Source organism: Olea europaea, chromosome 12 (assembly GCF_002742605.1).
Source record: "Olea europaea var. sylvestris chromosome 12, O_europaea_v1, whole genome shotgun sequence".
In the NCBI taxonomy this organism is placed as follows: Eukaryota; Viridiplantae; Streptophyta; class Magnoliopsida; order Lamiales; family Oleaceae; genus Olea; species Olea europaea.
This window is the reverse complement of record NC_036248.1, coordinates 21648130-21672372: the sequence shown is the minus strand read 5'-3', so window position 1 is coordinate 21672372 and position 24243 is coordinate 21648130. Positions and strand designations below refer to the sequence as shown.

The 24243-nt window shown below is 35.0% G+C and overlaps 3 protein-coding genes across 3 annotated transcripts; all 3 read left to right on the top strand.

Moving 5' to 3' along the window:
- Positions 1-2984: 2984 nt before the first annotated feature.
- LOC111406068 (probable calcium-binding protein CML13) lies at positions 2985-13482 on the top strand. The gene is made up of 2 exons (XM_023035260.1): positions 2985-3566; positions 13118-13482. Exon 1 carries the CDS (start codon positions 3102-3104, stop codon positions 3543-3545), a length of 444 nt encoding a protein of 147 aa, XP_022891028.1. The 5' UTR covers positions 2985-3101; the 3' UTR covers positions 3546-3566; positions 13118-13482.
- On the top strand, positions 7720-13455 carry LOC111406067 (probable calcium-binding protein CML13). The gene is made up of 2 exons (XM_023035259.1): positions 7720-8298; positions 13118-13455. The coding sequence occupies exon 1, from the start codon at positions 7834-7836 to the stop codon at positions 8275-8277; it is 444 nt and encodes a 147-aa protein (XP_022891027.1). The 5' UTR covers positions 7720-7833; the 3' UTR covers positions 8278-8298; positions 13118-13455.
- Positions 13483-19409: 5927 nt separating the features above from the next.
- On the top strand, positions 19410-21701 carry LOC111406066 (40S ribosomal protein S20-2-like). The gene is made up of 4 exons (XM_023035258.1): positions 19410-19509; positions 19624-19755; positions 20272-20385; positions 21345-21701. Exons 2-4 carry the CDS (start codon positions 19644-19646, stop codon positions 21485-21487), a joined length of 369 nt encoding a protein of 122 aa, XP_022891026.1. The 5' UTR covers positions 19410-19509; positions 19624-19643; the 3' UTR covers positions 21488-21701.
- Positions 21702-24243: the final 2542 nt, after the last annotated feature.

Below are 24243 nucleotides of genomic sequence, written 5' to 3'. Positions count from 1 at the left end.
TTTTTTTTTTTCCTTGTTTGTACTTTATACAATGAGGTGTTAATTTTGCCCCTAAATGTCGATTACAAGAAATTTTAGATTTATACGAAACATTATATCTAATTACTTGTCGAGGTTACGGCAAATTTTCCTATTTAGATGGTTTAAAGTTTTACTGAGATTCTAATATTCAATATAACAAAATTAATGGATCGTTAGGGATGTCAATTGGACCGAGTCGGCTCGACTCGTGAAAAAGAGGCTCGTGGGCGGCTCGAGCTCATGAAATCACGAGCCCAAGCACGAGCCGGGCGGTAGACGCTCGCCCACTCGTGGCTCGTTGAGCCTGTGACCAAAACGGTTTGGTCACTTTTCAGTAACCGTTTGGTCATTGAACTTTTGTTCAGTTTTTTCCCCCCTTTTTTATTATAAATACCCCCTTCCCCCAAAAAAAAAAATTTCATATCAATCTCTTCCAAGATTACAACTCTCTCAAGTCTTAACTATCTTTTATTATATCAATTATCGAGTTTTTACTCTCTTGTGCTGCAAAATATACAATATCAATTCAATTTTTCCAGTTTATTATTTACAATTTCAATTCATCCAATTTTCAATTTTCACAATCTCACTACATTTATATTCATCTAGTCAAGATTTCATCATAAACAATCACAGAAATGGATCAACATTTATTTGTTGAGAGCTTGTTCCAATTGATTTGGATGATATTAACATTTTCGAAGCGGAATATGAAGATGAAGATCATCAATTAAATATCCCAGATGCGAGGGGAAAGCAAAAGGCCAAAAAACAAGCAAAATGTTGGGATCACTTTAAGTTGATTTCAACGGGAAAAGTCGTTGATGGCCTTGCAGAATCTAAAGCAGTATGTAAATACTGCCAACAAAGATTGGTATGACAAAAAGGAATTGATACCACTCATTTCAATCGCCACTACAAATCATGTGCAGCCAGACATGGACTTCTTCCAGCTGGTCAAACACAATTACAATTTGGCAGTCCAGGCGTCGGTTCTACAACTTCACCCCTATCCACGTGGGCGTATTCGGAGGACGAGACTCGAACTGGAATGGTGAAATTTGTTGCCGCCACTGAGTTGCCTCTGGCTATTGCAAACAACCAACACTTCGTCTCGTTCGTAAAAGAATATCTACAACCGAAGTACATTGGGCTAAGTCGAAACACTCTTCGTGCCGATACAATAAATTATTTCAATAATTCAAAACAACAATTAATTATGAATTTGCAACAATATGGGGGCGTTATATCCTTAACTTCTGATATATGGGAAGGGGTTAATAAAAGAGCATATATAGCTGCAACCGCACACTATATAGACCCACTTTGGTGCATGCATAAGAAAATTATTGCTTTTAGAATTATTGATTTTCCTCACAATGCTAATAATATATATAATGTTATTATCAGTATTGTTAGAGAATATCATTGTGAGAGTAAAATTCGATCTTTTACTTTTGATAATGCTAGCATTAATAAGGTAGTCGTCGATAAATTGTGTAGGGCACTTCAACCTGATTTTGATGGGTATTTGTTTCATATTCGTTGTGTGTGTCATATCTTGAATTTAATTATGCAAGATGGTTTAAAACATATAAATGATGAACTTCAAAGGATTAGGAATGCATTAGTTTATATTACGATCTCTCCTAATAGAAAACAAGCATTTGAAAATTTTTGTGCCGAACTAGGGGTGATGACTGCTAAAACATTTGTTAGCAACGTAGGTCATAAATGGAACTCTACATACTTGCTATTAAAATCATGTGAAGGTTTCGAAAATTTAATTAAAATATAATGTAATGAGCGGGACTAAGAAAGGAAGCAAGAGGGCACCCCTTTAATAGGCTTCACAAATGCACATTTCCATAATTTATCCAGCATTTGTGGCATTAAAACGTCTGACGGTTCATCCAAATCCGCGACCTGAAGGCTAAAACCATCCCTCGTATATTTCTCCACCTACAAGCACACTGGTGCAACAAAGCACACCTTTTTCCATCATGTGATCACAAAAAGTAAATGGTTAATTAATGGAATAAATATCATAATCCCACCAGATAAAAACAAAAATAAATTTGAAAAAGAAAACTAAGTGTTCGGATGGGCACATATTGTTTCAATGCCTGTTTGCTCATAATAGCGAGCCCGACGAGCACACCACCTATCGTCCCTGCCTCGACTGTAGAACGCGATCGGCCTATCGCCTAGGGATGTCAATTGGGCCAAGCCGGCTCGAGGCTCGCCGGCTCGGCTCGTGAAAAATGGGCTCGTGGACGGCTCGTCGAGCCTATCTTGTTCAGTGACCGTTTGGTCACTGAACTTTTGTTCAGTGACCAAACGGTCGCCTGTTTGCTCATAATAGCGAGCCCGACGAGCACACCACCTATCGTCCCTGCCTCGACTGTAGAACGCGATCGGCCTATCGCCTAGGGATGTCAATTGGGCCAAGCCGGCTCGAGGCTCGCCGGCTCGGCTCGTGAAAAATGGGCTCGTGGACGGCTCGTCGAGCCTATCTTGTTCAGTGACCGTTTGGTCACTGAACTTTTGTTCAGTGACCAAACGGTCACTGAACTTTTTTTTTTCTTCCCCCCCCCCCCTTCTGGCGGCCAGAACAGTCACTGAAAAGTGACCAAAACGGTCACTTTTGTGACCGTTTTGGTCACTGGCTCACTGAGCCACGAGCCGGGCTCACCCACGAGCGGCTCGTCGCACGGAATTTTGATAGAAAATTTTGAGACACAACACATGATGTGGAATTATAGAGAGAGATTAAAAAGGTCAATCATGCACTGCCATATCAACATCGATATGAATTATGTCAACATTTTTCGGTACTCGTGACTTTTTCTTAGAAATAACATTGATGCATAATTACCCTGACTTTTTCCTTGGAAATAACGGGGGATGAAACAAGGGCATAATTACCCTTTATAAAATAGAAATTGATGCCCCTAAACTTTAGTTAATTACGCTCAAACCCCTCCACTTGCAGCAAAATCTACGCAAACAAACGTTCACAGTCGCAGATTCAAAGCCAGCAACAACACAGAGACAAGTCATAGAAAAGGCCTGAAAAAATGGGGAAAGATCTGAGCAATGACCAGGTTTCCTCCATGAAAGAAGCCTTCACACTTTTCGATACCGACGGCGACGGCAGGATCGCCCCGTCGGAGCTGGGAATTCTGATGCGTTCACTCGGAGGAAACCCGACTCAGGCGCAGCTCAAATCCATAATCGTCGAGGAAAATTTGAATTCTCCTTTCGATTTTAATAGATTTTTGGACCTGATGTCCAAGCATTTGAAGCCTGAGCCGTTTGATCGCCAGCTAAGGGATGCGTTCAAGGTGCTGGACAAGGATGGGACTGGGTATGTTGTTGTTTCGGATCTCAGGCATATTTTGACAAGTATTGGGGAGAAATTGGAGCCCTCGGAGTTTGATGAGTGGATTCGGGAGGTAGAGGTTGGATCCGACGGCAAGATCCGGTACGAGGACTTCATTGCCCGCATGGTTGCCAAGTGAGAAGAAATTTCTCCCGCCAATGTGAGTTTATGGATCGCAAATTTCTTACGTTTTGTTTTTCGCTCCCGTTTTTTAATTTTTTCAATTTTTCATTTTTGCATGATAATTTAGTTAAATGGTACCAAATACAAAGGTCTGGGAAATGTGACTGTGTTAGGTAATCATTTGTTACGCATGATTGTGAAAATTTCTTGTAGTTGTGTGCTGAATTGTGCGTTTATATTAGGTATTAGCAGATTTGAGGGATTGTGGAATTGAAGTTCTTAAGTTGAGCAGAAGTCAGAGAACTCGGAAAAGTAATTAATATGAATACCAGCATTTGATAATTTAGGAGTACAGAACTGTAATATCCTCCTAATTGTTGCAAAGCGACAACTAATGATTACATGCAAGAGTAATGATTACTGTACTGATGTACTCATGAGCGAGGTTATAACACACGATTTAGATGTTGCACTTGCCTAACTTGCAAGTGCAGCTAACTTTTCTCGTGAATGAAAAGGTTGTGGTGGTGCCTGTGCGTTACACCCTGCTCTATATTTCATTCATATCTTAAAATTTTAGCTTTGAAAGTTAAACGATTTTTGACATCTTTTTATGAGACTACAAAGATTTTATCTGGCGTTTATTATCCCACAAGTTGTATGGTGTTTGAACGTCTTTATATAATTGCAAGAATATTCCATAAATATAAAAATGATCCTACTTTTAGTGAAATTTTAATTGCTATGGAATTAAAGTTTAAATAACATCATTCTAAATTACTAGGATTCACAGATTCAAATAATATACTTGTATCCATTGTAAACGATTGCCTACTGTTGCGGAATTACTGCGACAATCGACTACGTATGTTATTTCCTTTAGCATGCGTAATGGACCCCCGATATAATATTTCGGGAACTAAATACGTAATTGATCAAATCAATAAAACTTTAATGCTTGATACACCTATCACCTATAAGAATTTAGAGCAAACATTATGTGCGACAATCGACTACGTACCGATGAATGCAAATGAAGAGGGTGGTTTTGTGATCTTCCTCAACCAAATCTCCTTATTCCTCAATGGGACCGTGATTTCTCTTCTTGATGGAGAGAAGGGAAAAGAGTGTATGATTTGGTATATTGGGGACCATAACCAAAATAACATTTATATACTACTTAATTAAGGTTCCCATTATCCCTTAATTAGAGTAATATTAGCTGGTATCTACTCACTTAGTCCATATTAATTTGAGTAGTCTATGGACATACAAAAAATAGGCCACTTGATTTTTGCCCATTATATTAAATAACTAATATAATTGTATTAATATGTTGTCAATATTAATTTAGGAAAATCGTGTTTTTCTAACAGATTTCGCATGAAAATTATCCAACATACCATTAACTAAAAGTACAGGCACTTACTAGAAAGCTGTGCGGTGTCGATTTTTGTGTACTTAGACCTACTATAGTCTATGGATATGTAACTTGCAATTTTGAATAGGGCTTTTAATGGAGACTCCTCTACTAATTGTGCGCGACAATCTAAATTGCCTAAGAATTATTGTTTTGTTATTCAAAAGGTTTTCAAAGAGAGATGTTTTTAATGAATTGTGGGTAAAGAGAACCATTTAAAGAATTTGCACCGTATATTACAGGATGATTTCAACTATATATTTACATAATAAAATATTATACATTCAGAATCAAAACTTTTTTCCACTTTTTAGCTATACACTCTTTGAAAATACTATTTAAAACTCTTTTTCCTTAAAATAATGGGCACCAAATAGTTTCTTAAATGGTTAATTAAGTAATTTTATTTAAGTTCATTTAAGTATACAATAACATTGTTGTGTAATAAGTTTATTTTGTGGTGGTATTATAGAGCCTATTCGAGTCCCCGTGTTTATTGAAAAATGAATTTTGAAATAGATTGATGAAGAACGTGTGGCTAAAAAATAAAATAAAAAAGTTTTGAATTTATGTATAATATTATTTTATTGAATAGTGTGTGATTTAAAATAAGAAAGACAAAAATATATTTTAGAAAGGGTAATGATATTATTACAACAAAATTTACTTGTTACACAACAACTTTAATCAATTTTTTTATTTACTTAAATCACCTTAATTAGAATTACTTAATTATCCACGGTTTTATATAAATTCTTAACATAAACAATTTTTTCTGGATACACCACACTGTTGACAATTTTATGAAAAGAAGAATAAACCCCATTTGGCCCCCTTTTTTGGAATGAAAATGGGTGAAATATATATATATATATTGATGCAACTGCAATGTGTACATCTAGTGTCATGTCGTCTACATCTGCATCTCATCAAACATCGGCCGAAACTCAAAATGCGATGCCTGCCGAATTAATTGATTATTTCAATCATAATATGCCAACAGGCAGAACAATTAAAAAAATTTCAGAAGAAGTAATTGAATTCTGGCGAAAGTATGAAAGACGTTAGCCAATTGTTTCTGCAATTGCGAAAGATCTATTGACACCTCCAGTTAGCACTGTTGCTTCAGAGTCTGCTTTTAGTGCAGGTAAAAGGGTTTTGACTGATGTCAGGAGCCGACTGAAAGAAGATGTTTTGGAAGCGTTAATGTGTGTGAAGGATTGGCAGGACGCTCATTTTCGACTACAAGATAAATACGCTGAAATTGCATGTCGTCAGGTAAGTGATATTTGATTTAATTATATTAATCAAATTATTTATTTATTTTTTAATCGTTAAATTTAATTTTTTTTAAAAATTGTACACGTTACAACAAGTTGTTCGTGTACAATTTTTAACTCCGCCTACTTAAAATTGATGTAGCCGGTCCCAAGCCCGGATAAAGGAGGAGGGTTTATATTTTATTAACTTTAAAAAGAAATCAAAAAAATATATTTTTTGTAAATGTATTTCAAAAAATAATTCTTTTTCATTATATAAATATTTTATACTTTATAAAAAGTATTACAAATTACAATATGATGTAAATAAAAAAAATAAAAACTTGTTCTTGTTAAATTATTTGTATTTTTTAACACTTTTTATTTTCAAAACCCTATTCTTTATTAACTTTAAAAAGAAATCAAAAAAATATTTTTTGTAAATGTATTTCAAAAAAAATTCGTTTTTATTATATAAATATTTTATACGGTTATACTTTATAAAAAATATTATAAATTACAATATGATATAAATAAAAAAAATAAAAATTTGTTTTCGTTAAATTATTTTTATTTTTTAACACTTTTTATTTTTAAAACTCTATTCTTTATTTTTTATATATATAAATAAATAAAAAATTTAGGCGAGCCCACGAGCCGAAGCTCGGCTCAGCCCACGAGCTCGTGAGCCGAGCCGAGCTCGCCCAATTTCAACGAATCGAGCTCGAGCCAAGCTGAGCTCGTGGCATTAAGGGCCTCGGCGCATTGCCAACCCTACTATCGCCTTGTATACCACCCTCATGCCAAGTCTCGTGAACACAATGTTGATCATAACATCCGTATCTCTATATGTGACCATACCCCTCTCAAGGCTTGCGAAGAGCAGTTCGATGACCCCACATCAATTTGGTGATCGACATGACTTGATCGTTGAGTACCTTGTTGATTTTCAACATCAAAGTGTCCGTGGACTCAAAGTAACCTATTCTAGTGTCATATGTGAGATTTTATCCCCATGAATGGCGTTGGGTGCAGGTTTCCTCCAAGAAAAGATACTCCGGGGAGGAGGGGAGCTTGTATAGTGTTTACATCGGGACCTGCAAGTCTTGGTACTGATTTTTCATTTTTAGTTTTTATTTGATTAGAGTATAATTGTAAATTTGTTGGGTATAATTATTAAAAATAAATTTTAATTGTGGTGTAATTATAGTAAATTTTGTGATGATAATATAATTATCTTTTAGAAATACAATCATGCACGGAATTTTGATAGAAAATTTTGAGACACAACACATGATGTGGAATCATAGAGAGAGATTAAAAAGCTCAATCATGCACTGCCATATCAACGTCGATATGAATTATGTCAACATTTTCTGTACTCGGGACTTTTTCTTAAGAAATAACATTGATGCATAATTACCCTGACTTTTTCCTTAGAAATAACGGGGGATGAAACAAGGGCATAATTACCCTTTATAAAATAGAAATTGATGCCCCTAAACTTTAGTTAATTACGCTCAAACCCCTCCACTTGCAGCAAAATCTACGCAAACAAACGTTCACAGTCGCAGATTCAAAGCCAGCAACAACACAGAGACAAGTCATAGAAAAGGCCTGAAAAAATGGGGAAAGATCTGAGCAATGACCAGGTTTCCTCCATGAAAGAAGCCTTCACACTTTTCGATACCGACGGCGACGGCAGGATCGCCCCGTCGGAGCTGGGAATTCTGATGCGTTCACTCGGAGGAAACCCGACTCAGGCGCAGCTCAAATCCATAATCGTCGAGGAAAATTTGAATTCTCCTTTCGATTTTAATAGATTTTTGGACCTGATGTCCAAGCATTTGAAGCCTGAGCCGTTTGATCGCCAGCTAAGGGATGCGTTCAAGGTGCTGGACAAGGATGGGACTGGGTATGTTGTTGTTTCGGATCTCAGGCATATTTTGACAAGTATTGGGGAGAAATTGGAGCCCTCGGAGTTTGATGAGTGGATTCGGGAGGTAGAGGTTGGATCCGACGGCAAGATCCGGTACGAGGACTTCATTGCTCGCATGGTTGCCAAGTGAGAAGAAATTTCTCCCGCCCATGTGAGTTTATGGATCGCAAATTTCTTACGTTTTGTTTTTCGCTCCCGTTTTTTAATTTTTTCAATTTTTCATTTTTGCACGATAATTTAGTTAAATGGTACCAAATACAAAGGTCTGGGAAATGTGACTGTGTTAGGTAATCATTTGTTACGCATGATTGTGAAAATTTCTTGTAGTTGTGTGCTGAATTGTGCGTTTATATTAGGTATTAGCAGATTTGAGGGATTGTGGAATTGAAGTTCTTAAGTTGAGCAGAAGTCAGAGAACTCGGAAAAGTAATTAATATGAATACCAGCATTTGATAATTTAGGAGTACAGAACTGTAATATCCTCCTAATTGTTGCAAAGCGACAACTAATGATTACATGCAAGAGTAATGATTACTGTACTGATGTACTCGCGAATGAGGTTATAACACACGATTTAGATGTTGCACTTGCCTAACTTACAAGTGCAGCTAACTTTTCTCGTGAATGAAAAGGTTGTGGTGGTGCCTGTGCGTTACACCCTGCTCTATATTTCATTCATATCTTAAGCTTTCTTCTCCATTCTTTCCCTCAGCTACTTTTTTGTCCCTCAGTATTGGCACTACGAAGAGGGAAGTGTGATTGTTTCTGCATTTTTGAGATTTAAGTTGAAAAGGCGAAACGAATCGTAAGGACATTATAGGTGTTTCTAAAAAGTAAAAAAGAAGTTTCTTTTTGTTTACAAATGTAGAAAAGAATAAAGAAGAGCAGGTTTCTTTTATTTTTTCGATATCTAAGTTATGAAGGGGAAATGAAGGTACGTGACCCGGCTCTACCTCTAAGCAGATAAGAAGAATAAAATTGGTAGAACTGGAACAAATAGCTTGAAAAGTTAAAAAATAAATAAATAAATAAATTCCCCTACTTATAATTCCCACTTATACTTTCAACTCATGGAAGGACCACCGATGTGAAGGAGCACTCTTATTCTTGGACTTCTTTTCTTCTTCCTCCTTAAAACTTCCAAATTGAGGAAAATGATACTTCTATCTCTTCCTTCTCATTGTACCCCGTTAAACTATTTTTCAGTCATACAGCATCTATATTGTATTGCGATAAAATATTTTTTTATACTGGCATTTACTTGTTATAATCTCTTATTTTTGATATGAAAATTTCTTACTACAGACAATACTTTGCTAAAGAAGTTAACATTATTGACGTAGGATGCAATCAAACGATTATAGGAGAAGGGGAAAGGGAAAGGGGAGTGAAGAAGAGAAAGAAAAGGGAAAATAGAAGAGGAGGGGAAGATACAAGGAGGGAGATAGAAAGTGGAGAAGAATTAGACAAACGGAAGCAGAATTTAAGAGAGAGGGAGGGAATATCTTTATTTCATTATCAAAAGCTTTCAGAATTACATTGCATAATATAGAGTTTAAAGTTAGTCCTAATTGAAGTAGGAAAATATTATAAAATTTATGAAATCAAATCCTAATTAATTTTTCTAAAATAAGCATTGAGATTGGAACCTAAATTAAATATTATCTTTTCTAATAGTTCATCATTTCTCTCCGAATGAGAGAACTCGACGCCGACAAGATAAACTGCAACTTCTTAACCAAGGAGGGCGATCTTTCTTCCTAATTTAAAAAGGGAATCAATCATGTGACGAAAACTGAATTTGCTAATCATCATCAAGAATATGATGCAACCAAGTGGATGATTTTTCCTTTTAATCAAGTAGCGACAAGGAACTTTAAAAAGTAACAACATGTGCAACTTATCCACAAAAACTATCACAAAATCCACATGATGAGCACAATACACTAGCACGTTAGACTGACATGCAGAAATAAATGATTGTAACAACGGTGGCTCGAATGTGCCCCGACAATGATACAATTTTACTATATTGAAACAAAACCTTCATTTAAGTGTGATGGCCAATCAAATAGATTGGTTTCAAGTACATGATCCAAATACTTTTTCTTTACATGTTTCTGTGACAATGTTATAGGTAACTCCTCTATTTTGTCATGTTCAATTATGTTGAAAGTATCAAAGCTTTCATTGGGCTCAACAATAAAAATCTCATTATCTTCCTCAAGAGTAATACAACTAGATTTGGGAGGTGACTGTTAGACTGAGGTGGTAGACTTAGCTTATGACATGCTTGGTTTGGATAGAAGGATATGTAACAAAAGTTGGATTTCTGGTAAGTGCTATCTAAGGATTGGATTGCCGGTACTTTATTAAGCGGCCATTAAGAGAATAGAATCTATAATGTGGGGAGCTTCATAAATATCATAATTGTGCAATAGCTCTTCAAAGTGGACAATATATCAATAATAGTAGTGTACCTTATTTACAGTGCAAAAAGAATTGATCTAGGAATTGAGTTCTATAGTATACAGGGGCGTATTTATTACTTAATAGTCATTTCATCCCATACCACAAAGTGACGGGCTGTTGACTCAGGGATCAATATCACACAATTATGACTTCCAATAACACTTAGTAGAATCGAAAAGAGACGTATTAGCATGATAAAGACAATGTAAGCCACTTAAGCTGTGAAAGTCAAAGAATTTTTCAAGAGTATCAAGTCAATCATAAAATAAAACGTGTCCACTGAGACCATCAAAGTCCGATAATTGCAAAGCAACTTGCCTAGAAGAAGAATGTACATCCTCGATAAAGGATAGTTGTGTTGATAAGTGGAAGGGAAATGTACATGATCGTGGTAGTGGCCTAAGGATGTGTTGTAGGTGTAGTAGTTATATGCATTGTAAATGGTATTATATGACATTTTTTATTATTAGTAGTATTTTTTTGTTTTTGTGTTTTATTACAAAGAAGAAAAAAATTTGATTTAATAACTGATTTTTGTACCTGTAAGTTGCTGTTGTGATGTTTGAATACTGATTGAAACTTCATGAAATTTGTTTGGCCAAAGGAAAATGACTTAAGCTCTGATAACAAATTGACGTAGGAAAATATTATAAAATCTATGAAATCAAAACCTTTATTATGCTTCCTAAAATAAGCATCAAATCGGAAACTAAAGATGTTAACACTACCTTTCAGTGTCATATTGTATGAGTTGCATGATGATTTCCCAAGTCACCTGACGTTGTTAGGTGAAGCAAGAATAATATTGTTAATATCAATGCTAGTTTGTGTTGCATTTGGATATTAAGGAACGGCCAATAATTTGCACTAATGCTATTTTTGTTGCCAAGAAAAAGAAGGGAAAAGATTAGGGATTTCAAGATCATATATTGATGCAATTTTGAATTTGAAATTAAGTTTTTGGGTTTTCCACCACCTAACAAGAGTTTTTTCATTGTATGTTTATATTTCTAAGGTAAACTGGTGGAATGGAAAGGTGTAGATTTTGATCATTTTAGTTCGTTAAGATCACTAAAATGAACTGATTCGAGAAGAAATAGGTGTGTGCTGGAGAAACTCATGAAACATCACTTTCTTACCCGGATTATGTGGGAGCTTATGAAGAGAAGACGAACTTTTTAATTACGCATTTAGCTTCTTTCTTCTGTGATCAGTTCATTTTCTTCTTGCTCACTCAATCCTCTCCAGCTTCACCACACAATAAAAGAAGACAAATTACCGCAGAATATATTTGTTTACACTGCTTTTTAAGGCACGGTGTCATTCCTTCTCGAAAGAAAATAGAAGTGAAAATGCCATGTTCATCTACGATGAGGATAGTGACTGGACTACGAAATCAAGATCACCCAAGCTTATGCACTCCAAAGTTTCAGAAAGGAGGAGATAGGAATGGTTTAACTCCTCCTATCATCTCACCTCATTCAAAATTGCAGTTATGTCAGTTGGCTTACTAAGTGTGGAGAGAGAGAAACTTAAGAATAGGCTTAAAATACGAGGAAATTTGTTCTGTCGATTGCACAATTGAAGAAAGTAGATAAGCGTCAAGGCTCAATATTGACAATCCATTTTGTTCAATATATAGAAAATTCATCTATTTTATGCATTTATGCTGGATGATCATTCCAAACCCAACTGCCATGTGAAATATATGAGTCTGACATGCGTTTTAAGACGAGCAAAATCTCTATGATAGACAAGGTGTTTGTGCCCCAGACCAATTATGTTTGTGTCACATTGGTAGGTAGGTGAGGACCATTGTGATTTGCCATGCACGCCATTTGGTTAACCCTATGCACAAGAAAAATAGCCTAATTGAGTTTTAAGTTAGAATTACTGGGGAAGGTAAGCGGTTTTTCTCAATGTACCAAAAAGATAATGGAGGACTCAACCTCACCAAGGAGGATTATTCTTATCCTTTCTTTTACCTATCTCCTTGTACGAATATAACCTTATGCTAGAAAAGGGACTAAGGGAAATGGTTAGAAGAAAGTCAGTGTATGTCTTGTCTGATTCTAATTAAAACATTTCACTGATGTGTAGCTTTATATCGACCATCTTGTTGAATTATTTTGGTGAGCACTGTCTATTCTCTTTTGTTGACTGAGAATCATAATTTCTTCAACTTTGCTATTTGTACATTCGGGGTTGACACCCCCCTCATAAGAGGGGGTCCACACATAATAAAATAATTGTGGACCCCTCTCTCTTGTGAGGGGGCTGTCAATCGGGGTGTCAACCCCGGATGTACAAAAATATATCGAAATTCTAATTTCTTATGTTTAAGGGTTGTCTGTCTCATTCTGTAATTTATGTCTTCTCATGTGACATATAGTTTGTTCTCGTAAAAACTTGTCACGTTTGATACTAGGTCCTGTTTATGATTATTTAGTTGCTGGAGAGACTAATATACTCTTTATTTGTGACATTTATAATTGCAGGTAATCTGAAGGGTTGTACTGTGCATTTGGATGAGCAGGAAGCTGACTTTTCTTTTTATAACGTAGATTTTTCATTTGGCACGCAGAAGTTCATATACCCACGTAATTCTGTTATTTTACCTTTTGTTCGTTGGCAGACAATTTTTTGTTTGGAAGTTCGAAGGAATATTATGTTACCCATTGTCACTAGAATTTAGGACTTGCTACAAACAACCCTTATCATATTGGTGAAAGCGTGTGTATAGTTCGGATGATTTTAAACTTTGTGCTGCTTGTTTCTTGAAATCGTGTGTATTGTTGAGTTGATTTAAACCTAAAGATGAGTGCTGCTTGTTCTTGATCTAATATTTTTCTAGGTTCTTTCAGCCATGGTGTTTGGAGTTAATTTTGTTGTGGGGTCTTGATATTCTACATAAGCATGTTGGTACACTCGACTCAACATGATGACAATTGTTATGATGCGTCACTCATTTTCTGATCTTAGTAAAGTTTAATGTAACACTCCCATGGTGTCTTGTAAGTTAAGAAGTTTTGCTAGTATTGTTTCAAATAAGTTGCTCAGCTAGTTTTCGTGGTTAGTAATGAATCCTACCTATGGCAAAGTTCTACATACAATGAATTAAACCAATAAACGTGATAACTATAAGATAAAGTAGCATGAGAGGGAAAATTTGAAGGTAACCTTTGAATGCTAAATCAATACATGATCAAATTATATTTTATCTTCATTTAAAAAAAAATAAAATGTGCGACTCCTGAAAAAGGAAAATATGAAAAAAGTATTAAACAAGAATAAAGGGAAAAATACATAATTACAATACATTAAGAATACAATTTCATATTTATCAAACTTGTTAAAAAGTTTCATAAATCAGGTATTAAATCATAATACACACACTCCACCTTTACATTCACAACCAAACCCGTGCTTCTAATCTTCTTGGCTTCTTTCAACACTTCCCCATCGTCTTTTGTCGGTCTTTTTTCACCTAAGCCCTTCAATCATACTCCAGTTTAAATTTTCATCATTGATTCCATCTAACATACTTCACAATTACCTCTAAACCTCCATAAAAAGCGTCGTCTCCATGGATTCAAAATGAAATCCTTCACGATGGCGTACAAACCTACAGAGAAGAGAGACGAGTAAAGCCATAAGCAGGGGGAAGAGAGAAAGAGAGAGAGAGAGAGAGAGAGAGAGAGAGTTCTGGGTAAAAAATTAAAATTTATAATCGTTAAAAAATCTGGAGAACAGAGAAAGAGGAAACTCTAGAGAGAGGGCAAAGGGGAGAATTTTGGGAGAAAATTTAAATTTATTCGTTAGAGAATCTTTAAAATAAACATACATTTTTAATCAATTATCTTTTCAACTATTCTCTTACCTTCATCAGCTTCACCTGTATTTTCCCACAATTGATGAATCCAAATCTCAAAATTTCAATAATCGAATTCATTTAGCCACAATTTCATGAATTCACCCATAAAATATTATCACGATTGATTGTAACCTAAGTCTTTAATTTAGATTAGTTTCTGGTCAAATAAATTTTTTGATAATAATTGTGATAACAGGTCATAATCAAATAACATGTCACATTCAACAAATTATTGGTCACAGCCAGTCCAAGATAACGCAAACTTTTGTCACACAGGGTCACAAGTAACATATAAATGGTCACACACTTTATGTAATCAGGTTTGTCACAAACAATCATTTTTAAAATATGTCTCATTACACGTCATTGTCAATACAAACTTGATCACGTACAGTCACAGTAAAAACAGACCTGGTCACAATAGATTACAGTTAACACAAACTTGATCACAAATAATTAAATAATTGATCAGAATTTATTTATCAATCCCGAAGACACAAATTATAGGTCACAATTACAAATTTAATTACAAATCACACATTTTAGGTCACAAAATTGGAATTATAAATAGAATTGGTTGATGTTAAAGTAGCTCTCGTTCATTTTCTTTCTTTCCTTTTTTAGGATAAGAGAATAATGGGATGAAAAAAATTGTCATTCCACACCAGTTTGTCTTCAAAGTGACTGTCTGTGACCAGTTCAGTCTAATTCGAATGTATGTAATCAGGCCACTGTTAATTTGGTCAGTCACAAGTAAGACAGATCTAGTCACGAATAGTCATAATAAAGATAGACTTAGTCACAATCAATCACAATTAATACGGACAGACTTCGCACATCCAATCACTATTAACACAGACTTAGTCACAAAGGTCACAATTAACATATAAAACATAAACTACTAATAAAATTTATCAGAAAATGCTAACTTGATTAATAAAGTTAAACATACCATAAATTTGGAGTGCCCAAAATATATTTATCCCTTTTTGGTCAACATGATCGAACAATATGTAAATGAGGATCCTATTGCCATACATTGATCGTCGACCTTAAACCTCGCTCATTGGCCGATGAGCTTCGTTAACGTTTTGCTAGAATGAAATATTCTACAAATTTTTTTCATTTGATAAAAACTAACTTATAAATAATCCCTATAATTAATAATAATAACTTTGCTGTTGGTGGTGGAGACGGGCTGCTGGTGGTGGCTCTTCCAGTTCCCTCCTCCAAACCTTTCTCTTGGTCTTCGATCGCCTCCAAACCCTTTCGTTAGACACCACCAACATCACTGCAACCGACATCACCATCGGTACCACCACCACCGCACCCCCCAAGATTTTACCCCCAAAGCAGATCGACCGTTGGAGTACATTTTTTTCCTTCCAAACGCGGCCGCTGGAGTAAATTTTTCTCTCGTTTTTGTTGTCGGAGCCAGGTATTTTTGAGGTTATTTCTGTGATGGAGGGAGAAATGGTGAGATGTGATTTTTGTGATAAGGAGAGAGAAGTGGTGAGATGTGGGTTTAATAAATTTTAATTAAATAATTAATCCTTGATTTGTGAAAAGAAAAGTTTAAGATTTCATAAGTGAAATGTATACTTAAAATGTAGGTTTTTGCGTAATTTTCCCAAGAATAAATCCCTGTGTACTGAGGAAATATTCACATGGGAATTATAGACTCCTAGCATGGGTCAGCCCCACGCGGAGCCTGGTGCAATAGAAAATGGCAAAAAAAGAAAAAAAAAAATCGACCCCACCCATGTGAGACCTTTGTAAAGGGCTTCTAAGAGTAGAGTCTGTACGTTCAGCTCGTTTGACTAAACAGTTATCTATAAAAGGAAACAACGATTTTGTTTTTACATTTTATTTACATTGTGAGCATTCTCCTCATTTTATAATTTTCCTCCAAGTGGACTAGTGTTTAGTAATAGTTGGCATTGAATACCAAAAACCAAGTAAAATGAAAATTTTATTGATGTAAAGGCTTCAATAAAAAGCTGATATTTAGAATCTATTAAGAGATCATAAAAAATATCTTAAATCGAAAATGTTGTAAAACGCAGCACGTTACCCTCAAAATATGCTTTCATGACCATCTAACACCAAGTTTATGTTATCTTCCTTTCTTGTGAAATCCCCTTCCTCCCTTGAATCTTGTCCCTTGATCTCCTTAAATTTCAGATAGAGCTAGGTGGCGAACCCTTTTGCAAAAGAAAACTCAATTTTCTTGTATTTTCTCATTTTGGAAAGATTAGGGATATAAAACAATTGAGCTGAGCCGACTTGCAAATTGAAGGTTGCAGCCTGATGCAACTCAGGTAAAAAATGTCTCGAGCTTCTTTGGCTCGAACCGAACCAAAGATCGACATAAAAACAAGGCTCGACTTGAGCTTTCGAGTTGGCGACGCACAGTTGTATGTTTTACACAAGCAATTCAAAAATGTGTTTACATAGGCAGCTGCGCAAGATGGTTCAAAAATGTTTTAACAACCAACTACAAGTTGCGCAATCGCCAGCAAGTACGCATGCACGCTACAAGTTGTGCAATTGCCAGCAAGTATGCAGGCACGCTACAAGTTGCTTGGTTTGGCACACAATGTACACCATGTTCACGAGCCACAATGGCCTGTAACGAGTTGTAAATTGCCCATGTGATGGACCATTTTGGCCAATTGTACGGGCTGGCCTATGTGGCTCGACGAGCCACACTGGCTGATTTGAGCTCGGGCCAATGCTTAAAAATAAGGTTTGGTCCCATTAAGTCTCGAGCCAAGTTGGCTTGGGCTTTTTTTGAATCGAGCCATAGGCCTCTCAAGTCAGCATGTCTAATTGATATCCCTAAGAAAAATAGCCTATTTTGGAAATAATCTAACTTTTTTCCATAAGCCCTACCTATGTTGTCTCCCTTTTGAGAACCCTAGAATCTTATAAGTGTGGCTCTCAATAGGTATACATATAATTCCAAATTAGGGTTACACATAAAAGTGATAAGTTAAACTTTTAGGTAAAGTGTAATCATATAGATATTGTCGAACTTTCCCTTGACCAAATTATATGTAATCAATATAATCAAACTATTTCCCCATCAAACTGTTGAGCTCATTATTGATTGCTTACAGAAAAATCCTCAAAATGACGATCGTCTCACTAAGTGATTAATGGATTCCATATTGCAAGTATATTTTCGAAATCATTTTGTTGCTATTACCAGAGCATCATTTTTTTGATCTTCCAAACAATATTTAACTCATGGTACCTCAAAAATATATGAATCGGTTATATTACCGGCTCAGTAAGGTGATCTACTCGATAATAGAGTACCAAAAGTTATTCCAAGAGGTCATGAATAAGACATTTACGTAGTTCCGTTCAACATGTTCCGAACACAATGTTCTTAATTTCAGCTCTGAACGAATCCTTAAAAAATGTAATCTTATCAAGATTAAGTGTCAAACTCTATCTACCTATTTGTGAATGATGAATTTTGAGCATCATCATATTTCTCGACTCTCGTTTTTTATCAAGCAAACTTTGTATTGTAAAGAAAGAGAGATTGCAAATCAAAGTGACTCCCAGCCTAACTCTCTTTTTGGTGAAGCTTCTCATCAATGCTAAAGTCTTGTGATGAGCATAGATGAAAAGAGTGAAGATTGTTAATTAATCACTCCGTTCAAGCTAGAAAAATTAGAGATTCCTTCAAGCATAAATTTTAGAGATTGAGTGTGCCACATTATAGGTAGCATTTTATATTAAAGTTTGAATCAAATTTTTATCCCCAACCTCTTTAATACATTCGTCGACATAGCTTCGATCGCTATTAAAAATAGAAAAACTACTATCGTTTTTTCTTCATCAACTTAGTTCCTATCAAAATCCCTCAATTGCAATGTTGCATTCTCTCTCTTACAGTCAGACGCCTTGTATCCATTCTTCTACCAGTCTCTTGAGAACGTTTTTTCAGAAGAGTTCCACCCTTGAAAAAGGTTCTCAACTTCCCTTTTCAACTTCTTGATTTCAGTCATTAAGTTGGCAATATGTTTGACATAAGCTGCAAGAAAAGTGTTTTTATTTTTAATTGTACTTAATAATTGCAAGTTTGAATTCTCAACTTTTTTCATTGTTTAAATAATATTTGAGTAATTTAAACAATAAATGATATTATTTAAAATTTCATATTGGGGGGAAAAAAACAATGACAAAAACAATAAATACTTATTGAAAAAATGAAAAATTAAATGCTTTAGTAAATGATTTGTTGAAATGTGCCAAATTTTTTATTCTTTACATTTAGGGATGTCATTGAGTTGAATCGAAACTTCAGACTTGAATGCAATTTGAGTAAAAATGGTTTGAATTTTTTTATCTGACTTGAGCTGAGTCGATCTTTTGCTCGACCAAAAAATTTAGACTTGAGCTCAAGCCTTATTGAGTTGAGTCAAGCTGAACCGACTCTTTTTTCTCTTTTTTAATAAAAAGCTGCCTTGTAGACAACTACATAGCTACTTGCAAAAGGCAGCATCAACTGTTGCAACTTGTCGACAGTTGTGTAGCTGGTTGTAGCTTCATTTTTTTCCTCTTTTTTAAGGGACAGCTCATCACGGATCGAAAATGATCTGCGACATGAGTTAGCCTATGTGACTCGTCAAGCCACACAAGCTAGCTCTAGCTCAGCCTGACACCCCAAAATGGGGCTCAGTTTGAGTCTCGAGTCAGGTCAGTATAGAGTTTTTCGGTTCGAGTCACAAACAGTCCGAGCTAACGAGTCAAATTGATACCCCTATTTCAAACATAAATAGTATCGTATAGATGCTCGAAGTCTAAGTTGTAAGAATTAAATATTGCCCAACAAGCCCAATCAAACAAAAACTCCAAAAGAGGCCCAGTAAACAAATTGAAAAACCCTTGCCCTGGACGTATATAAGCTCAACTAACACTCCAGTTGCTCATTTTTCCAAATCGTCGAATCGCAAAGCTCTTACGCATTCCCAGCACCGCAGCCGTGCCCCACCTCTGGTAATCTCCTCCGCTGCTCGATCTCGTTATATGAATATTTGTTTCATATATGTAAACTTGGGTTTGATGTCTTTTACAAGCATGAAATAGTATTTTACCCTGTCTGTATTGCAGAAGAAAAGAAAAGGGAAATTATGGCGTACGCAGCGATGAAGCCGACGAAACCTGGATTGGAGGAGCCTCAGGAACAAATTCACAAGATCCGTATCACTCTCTCCTCCAAAAATGTTAAGAATTTAGAGAAAGGTATGCTATCCTGTTCTAATGTGATTGGATTCTTAGATCGTAGTCTACTAATTGTCTGATTGCAACAATTACTATTGTGGAGAATGCTATAAAATGCGTGTTCAGTTCATCTTAGTAGTCCTGATAATGATTTTTGTATTACTTTACTCTATTGGCTTGGACTGTATTCATCGTGTTACTATATTGGTTTTGAATTAAGTGATTATCTACTATCATTTTTTTCCCACATTGGTTTATTGTAGTTCATGAACAGGAGCATATAAAGGAAATAACATTGAAATTTTATATCTGGTAAAATAAATAGCTTGAAAGTATAATTGACCTAGGTTTATGGGTGGCTACTTTAGTGCTGCATAGACTATAACCAGTTACAGGGATCGTCCAAAATTGATTCTCGGATTATGTTTATACTTTTTCGTTTTTAAAATTAAAAGGATTAGTAAATATTTTTTTGATAATTCCAATATTATTATTTAATATAAAATTGATTTTTTGGTTGACCTTAATTATTGATAGTGTGTGCTGATTTGGTACATGGTGCCAAGGACAAGAGGCTTAGAGTCAAGGGACCAGTGAGAATGCCCACCAAGGTTCTTCACATCACTACTAGGAAATCTCCTTGTGGTGAAGGTATTACATCTAGCACAATTATAAAAAATTTATTTTCATTTATTAACGGGGAGTTTGCAACTGCCTTTTGTGGAGGACTTTGTTATGCATCATATTATTTAGCTCAGTTCAAACGCTAATTTGTACCTGATATTGGTATTCTGTTGTTTCTTATTGATAAGGTAGACTGTAGTAAGGTGCTAAATTCTGTTGGTGCTTTGTGTTTCAAGAGTTAGACTTTTAGTTTTAGAGGAACATCATTTCTTTTTGTTTTTTCTTTTTGCTTGTGAACTCTGAAACTTGGATCATTCTGGAACGTGTGGTTTGTTGAAGTTCAATCTTTATGCTGTTAGGCATTTGAAAAGTTTTTCCGTTTGAAATGATTTCCATTTTTTGTATGCTATGGGTGGTTGCCTCTTCAGAGACTACACTTTGTATCTGTTTTCAATTTTGAGATTGGTTTCTATTTTCGTTAGTATGAAGGATATTGGTGACTGTTCACAAGAATAATCTGGTTACCACTGAACATGGTCTCTGGATAAGTATGTAACGGTTACCTTCTATTTCAAGATTTTGTTTACAGCAATTCTCAGCTGTTCTGCCTTTATATTACAACTTAAGGGTGTGTTTGAGCCCCTTTTTTTGAAATAAAATGTTTTGAAATAGTGATTTTTTGGACAATGTGGTTAAAACGTAGGGAAAAGTTTTAGATTTGTGTAAATTTATTATACTAGAAGAATGTGATTAAAAATGAGTTTGAGGAAAAATGAGTTTTTAGAGAATGGAGGTCAAACAAGGGCTAAAACTTATTGCAATTGAAGTTGTCTATATCAGTACTGCATTATTAATGTGGAGAAATGGGAGGGAGTATTTTTTCATTAAAATGTTTTCTTTTAATTACCTTAAATTGTGAACTCCTGCTGCTTGACACTATTGGTAACAAGATTTGATATTTTTCTTTATGTAATTTTAATTTGAAGGTACAAACACATGGGATAGATTTGAACTCCGAGTTCATAAGCGAGTGATTGACCTGTTCAGCTCACCTGATGTGGTTAAGCAGATTACTTCAATTACTATTGAACCCGGGGTCGAGGTTGAGGTTACTATTGCTGATTCTTAGAGTTGCCTTGCTTTTATTTACATTTCTATCTTTTGTTGGCATTTTGTTATGCTGCCCTAGTGGAAGCTTAGAAGTTTCTTTTCTACGTTCGATGTCTCCAACTAATGGGCTCAAGTCTTGTAGCAAAATTGTCATCAGAGTTTTGCCATTTATATGCTTTTGAGTTGAAATGACTTATTTGAGAAATGGAAGCTTTGTTATTTTTTCATTTACCTTTTAACATGTTTGAATGCACTGTTTTCAAGGTCCAGTCGTTATACTGCATAATAAACATGCATGTCTTGTACCACAAACTTGATTTCATGGAGCAACGTCTATTGCATGTTCTGAATTATTTTTTGGAATTGTTCATTTTGGGTTATGCTTTAACAAAAATTCTTCTGTAAAATGCAATTTAGTATTCAAAATTCAAACTATTCTTGCTGTGGACAGGTTCTATGATTAGAATGGACTTCCACAGACTGACTTGACTGTGACTAAAATGTTAAAACAAGCCAGGGCTTATGGTTCGGTTGGGATTACTAAACACAGCATAAAAGTTGCATTTTTCGAATAGGTTCCACTTCACGGCTAAATTTAAGAGCCATAAACCTTTCATGAACCAAGATTTCCTTTTTGAGTCAAGAATTTCATTTAAGAATCTTTGAGAATGTAGCAGTATAACTACATAAATCACCAAGGGTGAATACTCAAAAAACTCAGGAAGGTAGCAACAACAGCAGTATAAAATTAGCATTTAGTACTAGTATTGAAGTGGAAGCAGTAATATGTATGGTAATTAAAACTGCAGCTGAGCAGGGCAAAAGCTGCAGTCATCAACAGCTAAGGTGTCTATAAATTAACCTGGGGAATTGGTGAAATCTGGAGAAATTAATGTGAAAAATGAACTTCAACTAGTAAAGGGTTTATATTATAATTGCTGAAGATTTTCATTTTTGTGCCATGTTTGATTTGGAAATTGTTACTAGGGGGGATGGGCGGGTATTTTTACTTGAACAATGCTATATAGTATCAGTGGTGTTAGGGCATTGGTCTATGTAAAATTATGTGATATGTTCGATTAAAGGTGGAATTATTTTATTCATATAATGACACTTGTGTCACCTAGACCGTGTTGTGACACTACTAATTTCAAATTAAAGCTGTAGAACCAAATTCTGATTCAGTTCCAATAATATTTTATTATGACCTTGATTGAGTCTCATTAATTTCTTTTAATATATTATGGAATAGTAGATTGATGGGAAATTTATGATTAAAAAAAGGGAAAAAATTTTGATATGCGTGTAATATTATCTTAATGAAGAATGTGGTTTAAAATGAGTACTGAAAAAAAAAAATGAGACAAAATAGGAGAAAATGGAGGCCCAATCAGGGGCAATAATCTCTCACTGGAATTATGATTTATATATATTAAGAATAATTGAGTTTTATAGTTTAAAGATATAAGAAAATTTGCACGATAGTTTATATTTAAATTTTATTTTTAAAATATGAAAAAAAAAAATCATACTAGAGCCAGTTCTATGGGAAGAATAGTGATCGAACCTGATCAAGATTGATTGATTTTTTTTAATTTTTTTGGTCTGGTCTGGTTCTTTTTAACCTGAAGAACTAGTTGTTTCCTTTTCAAAATTTTCAGTGTTGGTCCGATGGTCAAGGTACCCCGATTGAATTGCCCAATGCTCAACTTGTTACTAGCGTCTTGTTAAAAGAAATAAATGAATTATATATAAGCTTGACAAAGAAAACACTCTTTTTTTCTTTTATCCTTTATTTATTTATTTATTTATTTTTTTACTACATTTTATCACGTGGGTCCAGTAACTATTTGATTGAATTTTGTATGTTTTTGTCTCGAGAACCTACTTCTATCAAAATTGGACTATGTTGCGGTTAAAGAACTATAACTTTACAAAAGGTTACCAAATTATTCATAGTAGGGGGGCTAGGAAATTTTTTTTGGCATTTTTTATTCATGGTTGGGGCCCACATGTGTGACTATCTTGAATGCTGAAAAAACCATCGAATAGGAAATCAACCACTCCGAGAAGTAATAGAGTGCAGTTGCAAATTAAATCTACAATGCAATACATATTTACATTGTCTCCAACTTCATAGCACAAAAATTATTCAACTTCTTTGTTCAATTCAGCTTTCTTCGATTTTTCTAAAGTACATAGCTTCTTCGACACTTCTTGTTGAAATTGAAAGAAGAGCATCTCCACGAAAAAAAGGTGGATAAAATTGTGAACAAACTTGTCACTTTAGGAAATATTGTCCAAAAGGTGGTAGGCACGACTAATTCGTCTAATTCAAACATGAGTTGATGAAATTTTTAGAATTTGATGCTGATTCTAAGGTATTATAATGATATAATTGAACGTGTTAATCCTCTATTTTAAGAATATGGACTATCTAAGTTAGTCAAAGGTTTATTGAATTTTCTCAAGTGTTGTGATCGGAAGACGCCGTAGAAGAGATGATAGAGTTTTGGCTCGTTTTCGGGAAGGTTGAGATTGTTGGGATTATTACCTTATAGTGCCAAAAAAGAGGACTCCTGTTGCAAATAAAGGATTGGTTCAGTGAATTAATACTGTGATGATGGAATGGCACAGACATGTCATGTATTTGGGTTGCAGTAAATGGAGCTGGGAGTTGATTTGTAGCAGGAAGCAATCCTCAGAATTTCTTCATTGCTTGGACAACAGAAAATTCAGCAAATCTGAATTTGTATACAAAGAGACGATACACGT

Excerpts from the sequence above, each read along its gene's own strand:
- LOC111406068 (XM_023035260.1), top strand. The coding sequence starts at position 3,102 with ATGGGGAAAGATCTGAGCAATGACCAGGTTTCCTCCATGAAAGAAGCC.
- LOC111406067 (XM_023035259.1), top strand. The coding sequence starts at position 7,834 with ATGGGGAAAGATCTGAGCAATGACCAGGTTTCCTCCATGAAAGAAGCC.
- LOC111406066 (XM_023035258.1), top strand. The coding sequence starts at position 19,644 with ATGGCGTACGCAGCGATGAAGCCGACGAAACCTGGATTGGAGGAGCCT. Across the intron at positions 19,756-20,271 it reads TGTTAAGAATTTAGAGAAAG|TGTGTGCTGATTTGGTACAT; the intron begins GTATGCTATCCT and ends AATTATTGATAG. Across the intron at positions 20,386-21,344 it reads GAAATCTCCTTGTGGTGAAG|GTACAAACACATGGGATAGA; the intron begins GTATTACATCTA and ends TTTAATTTGAAG.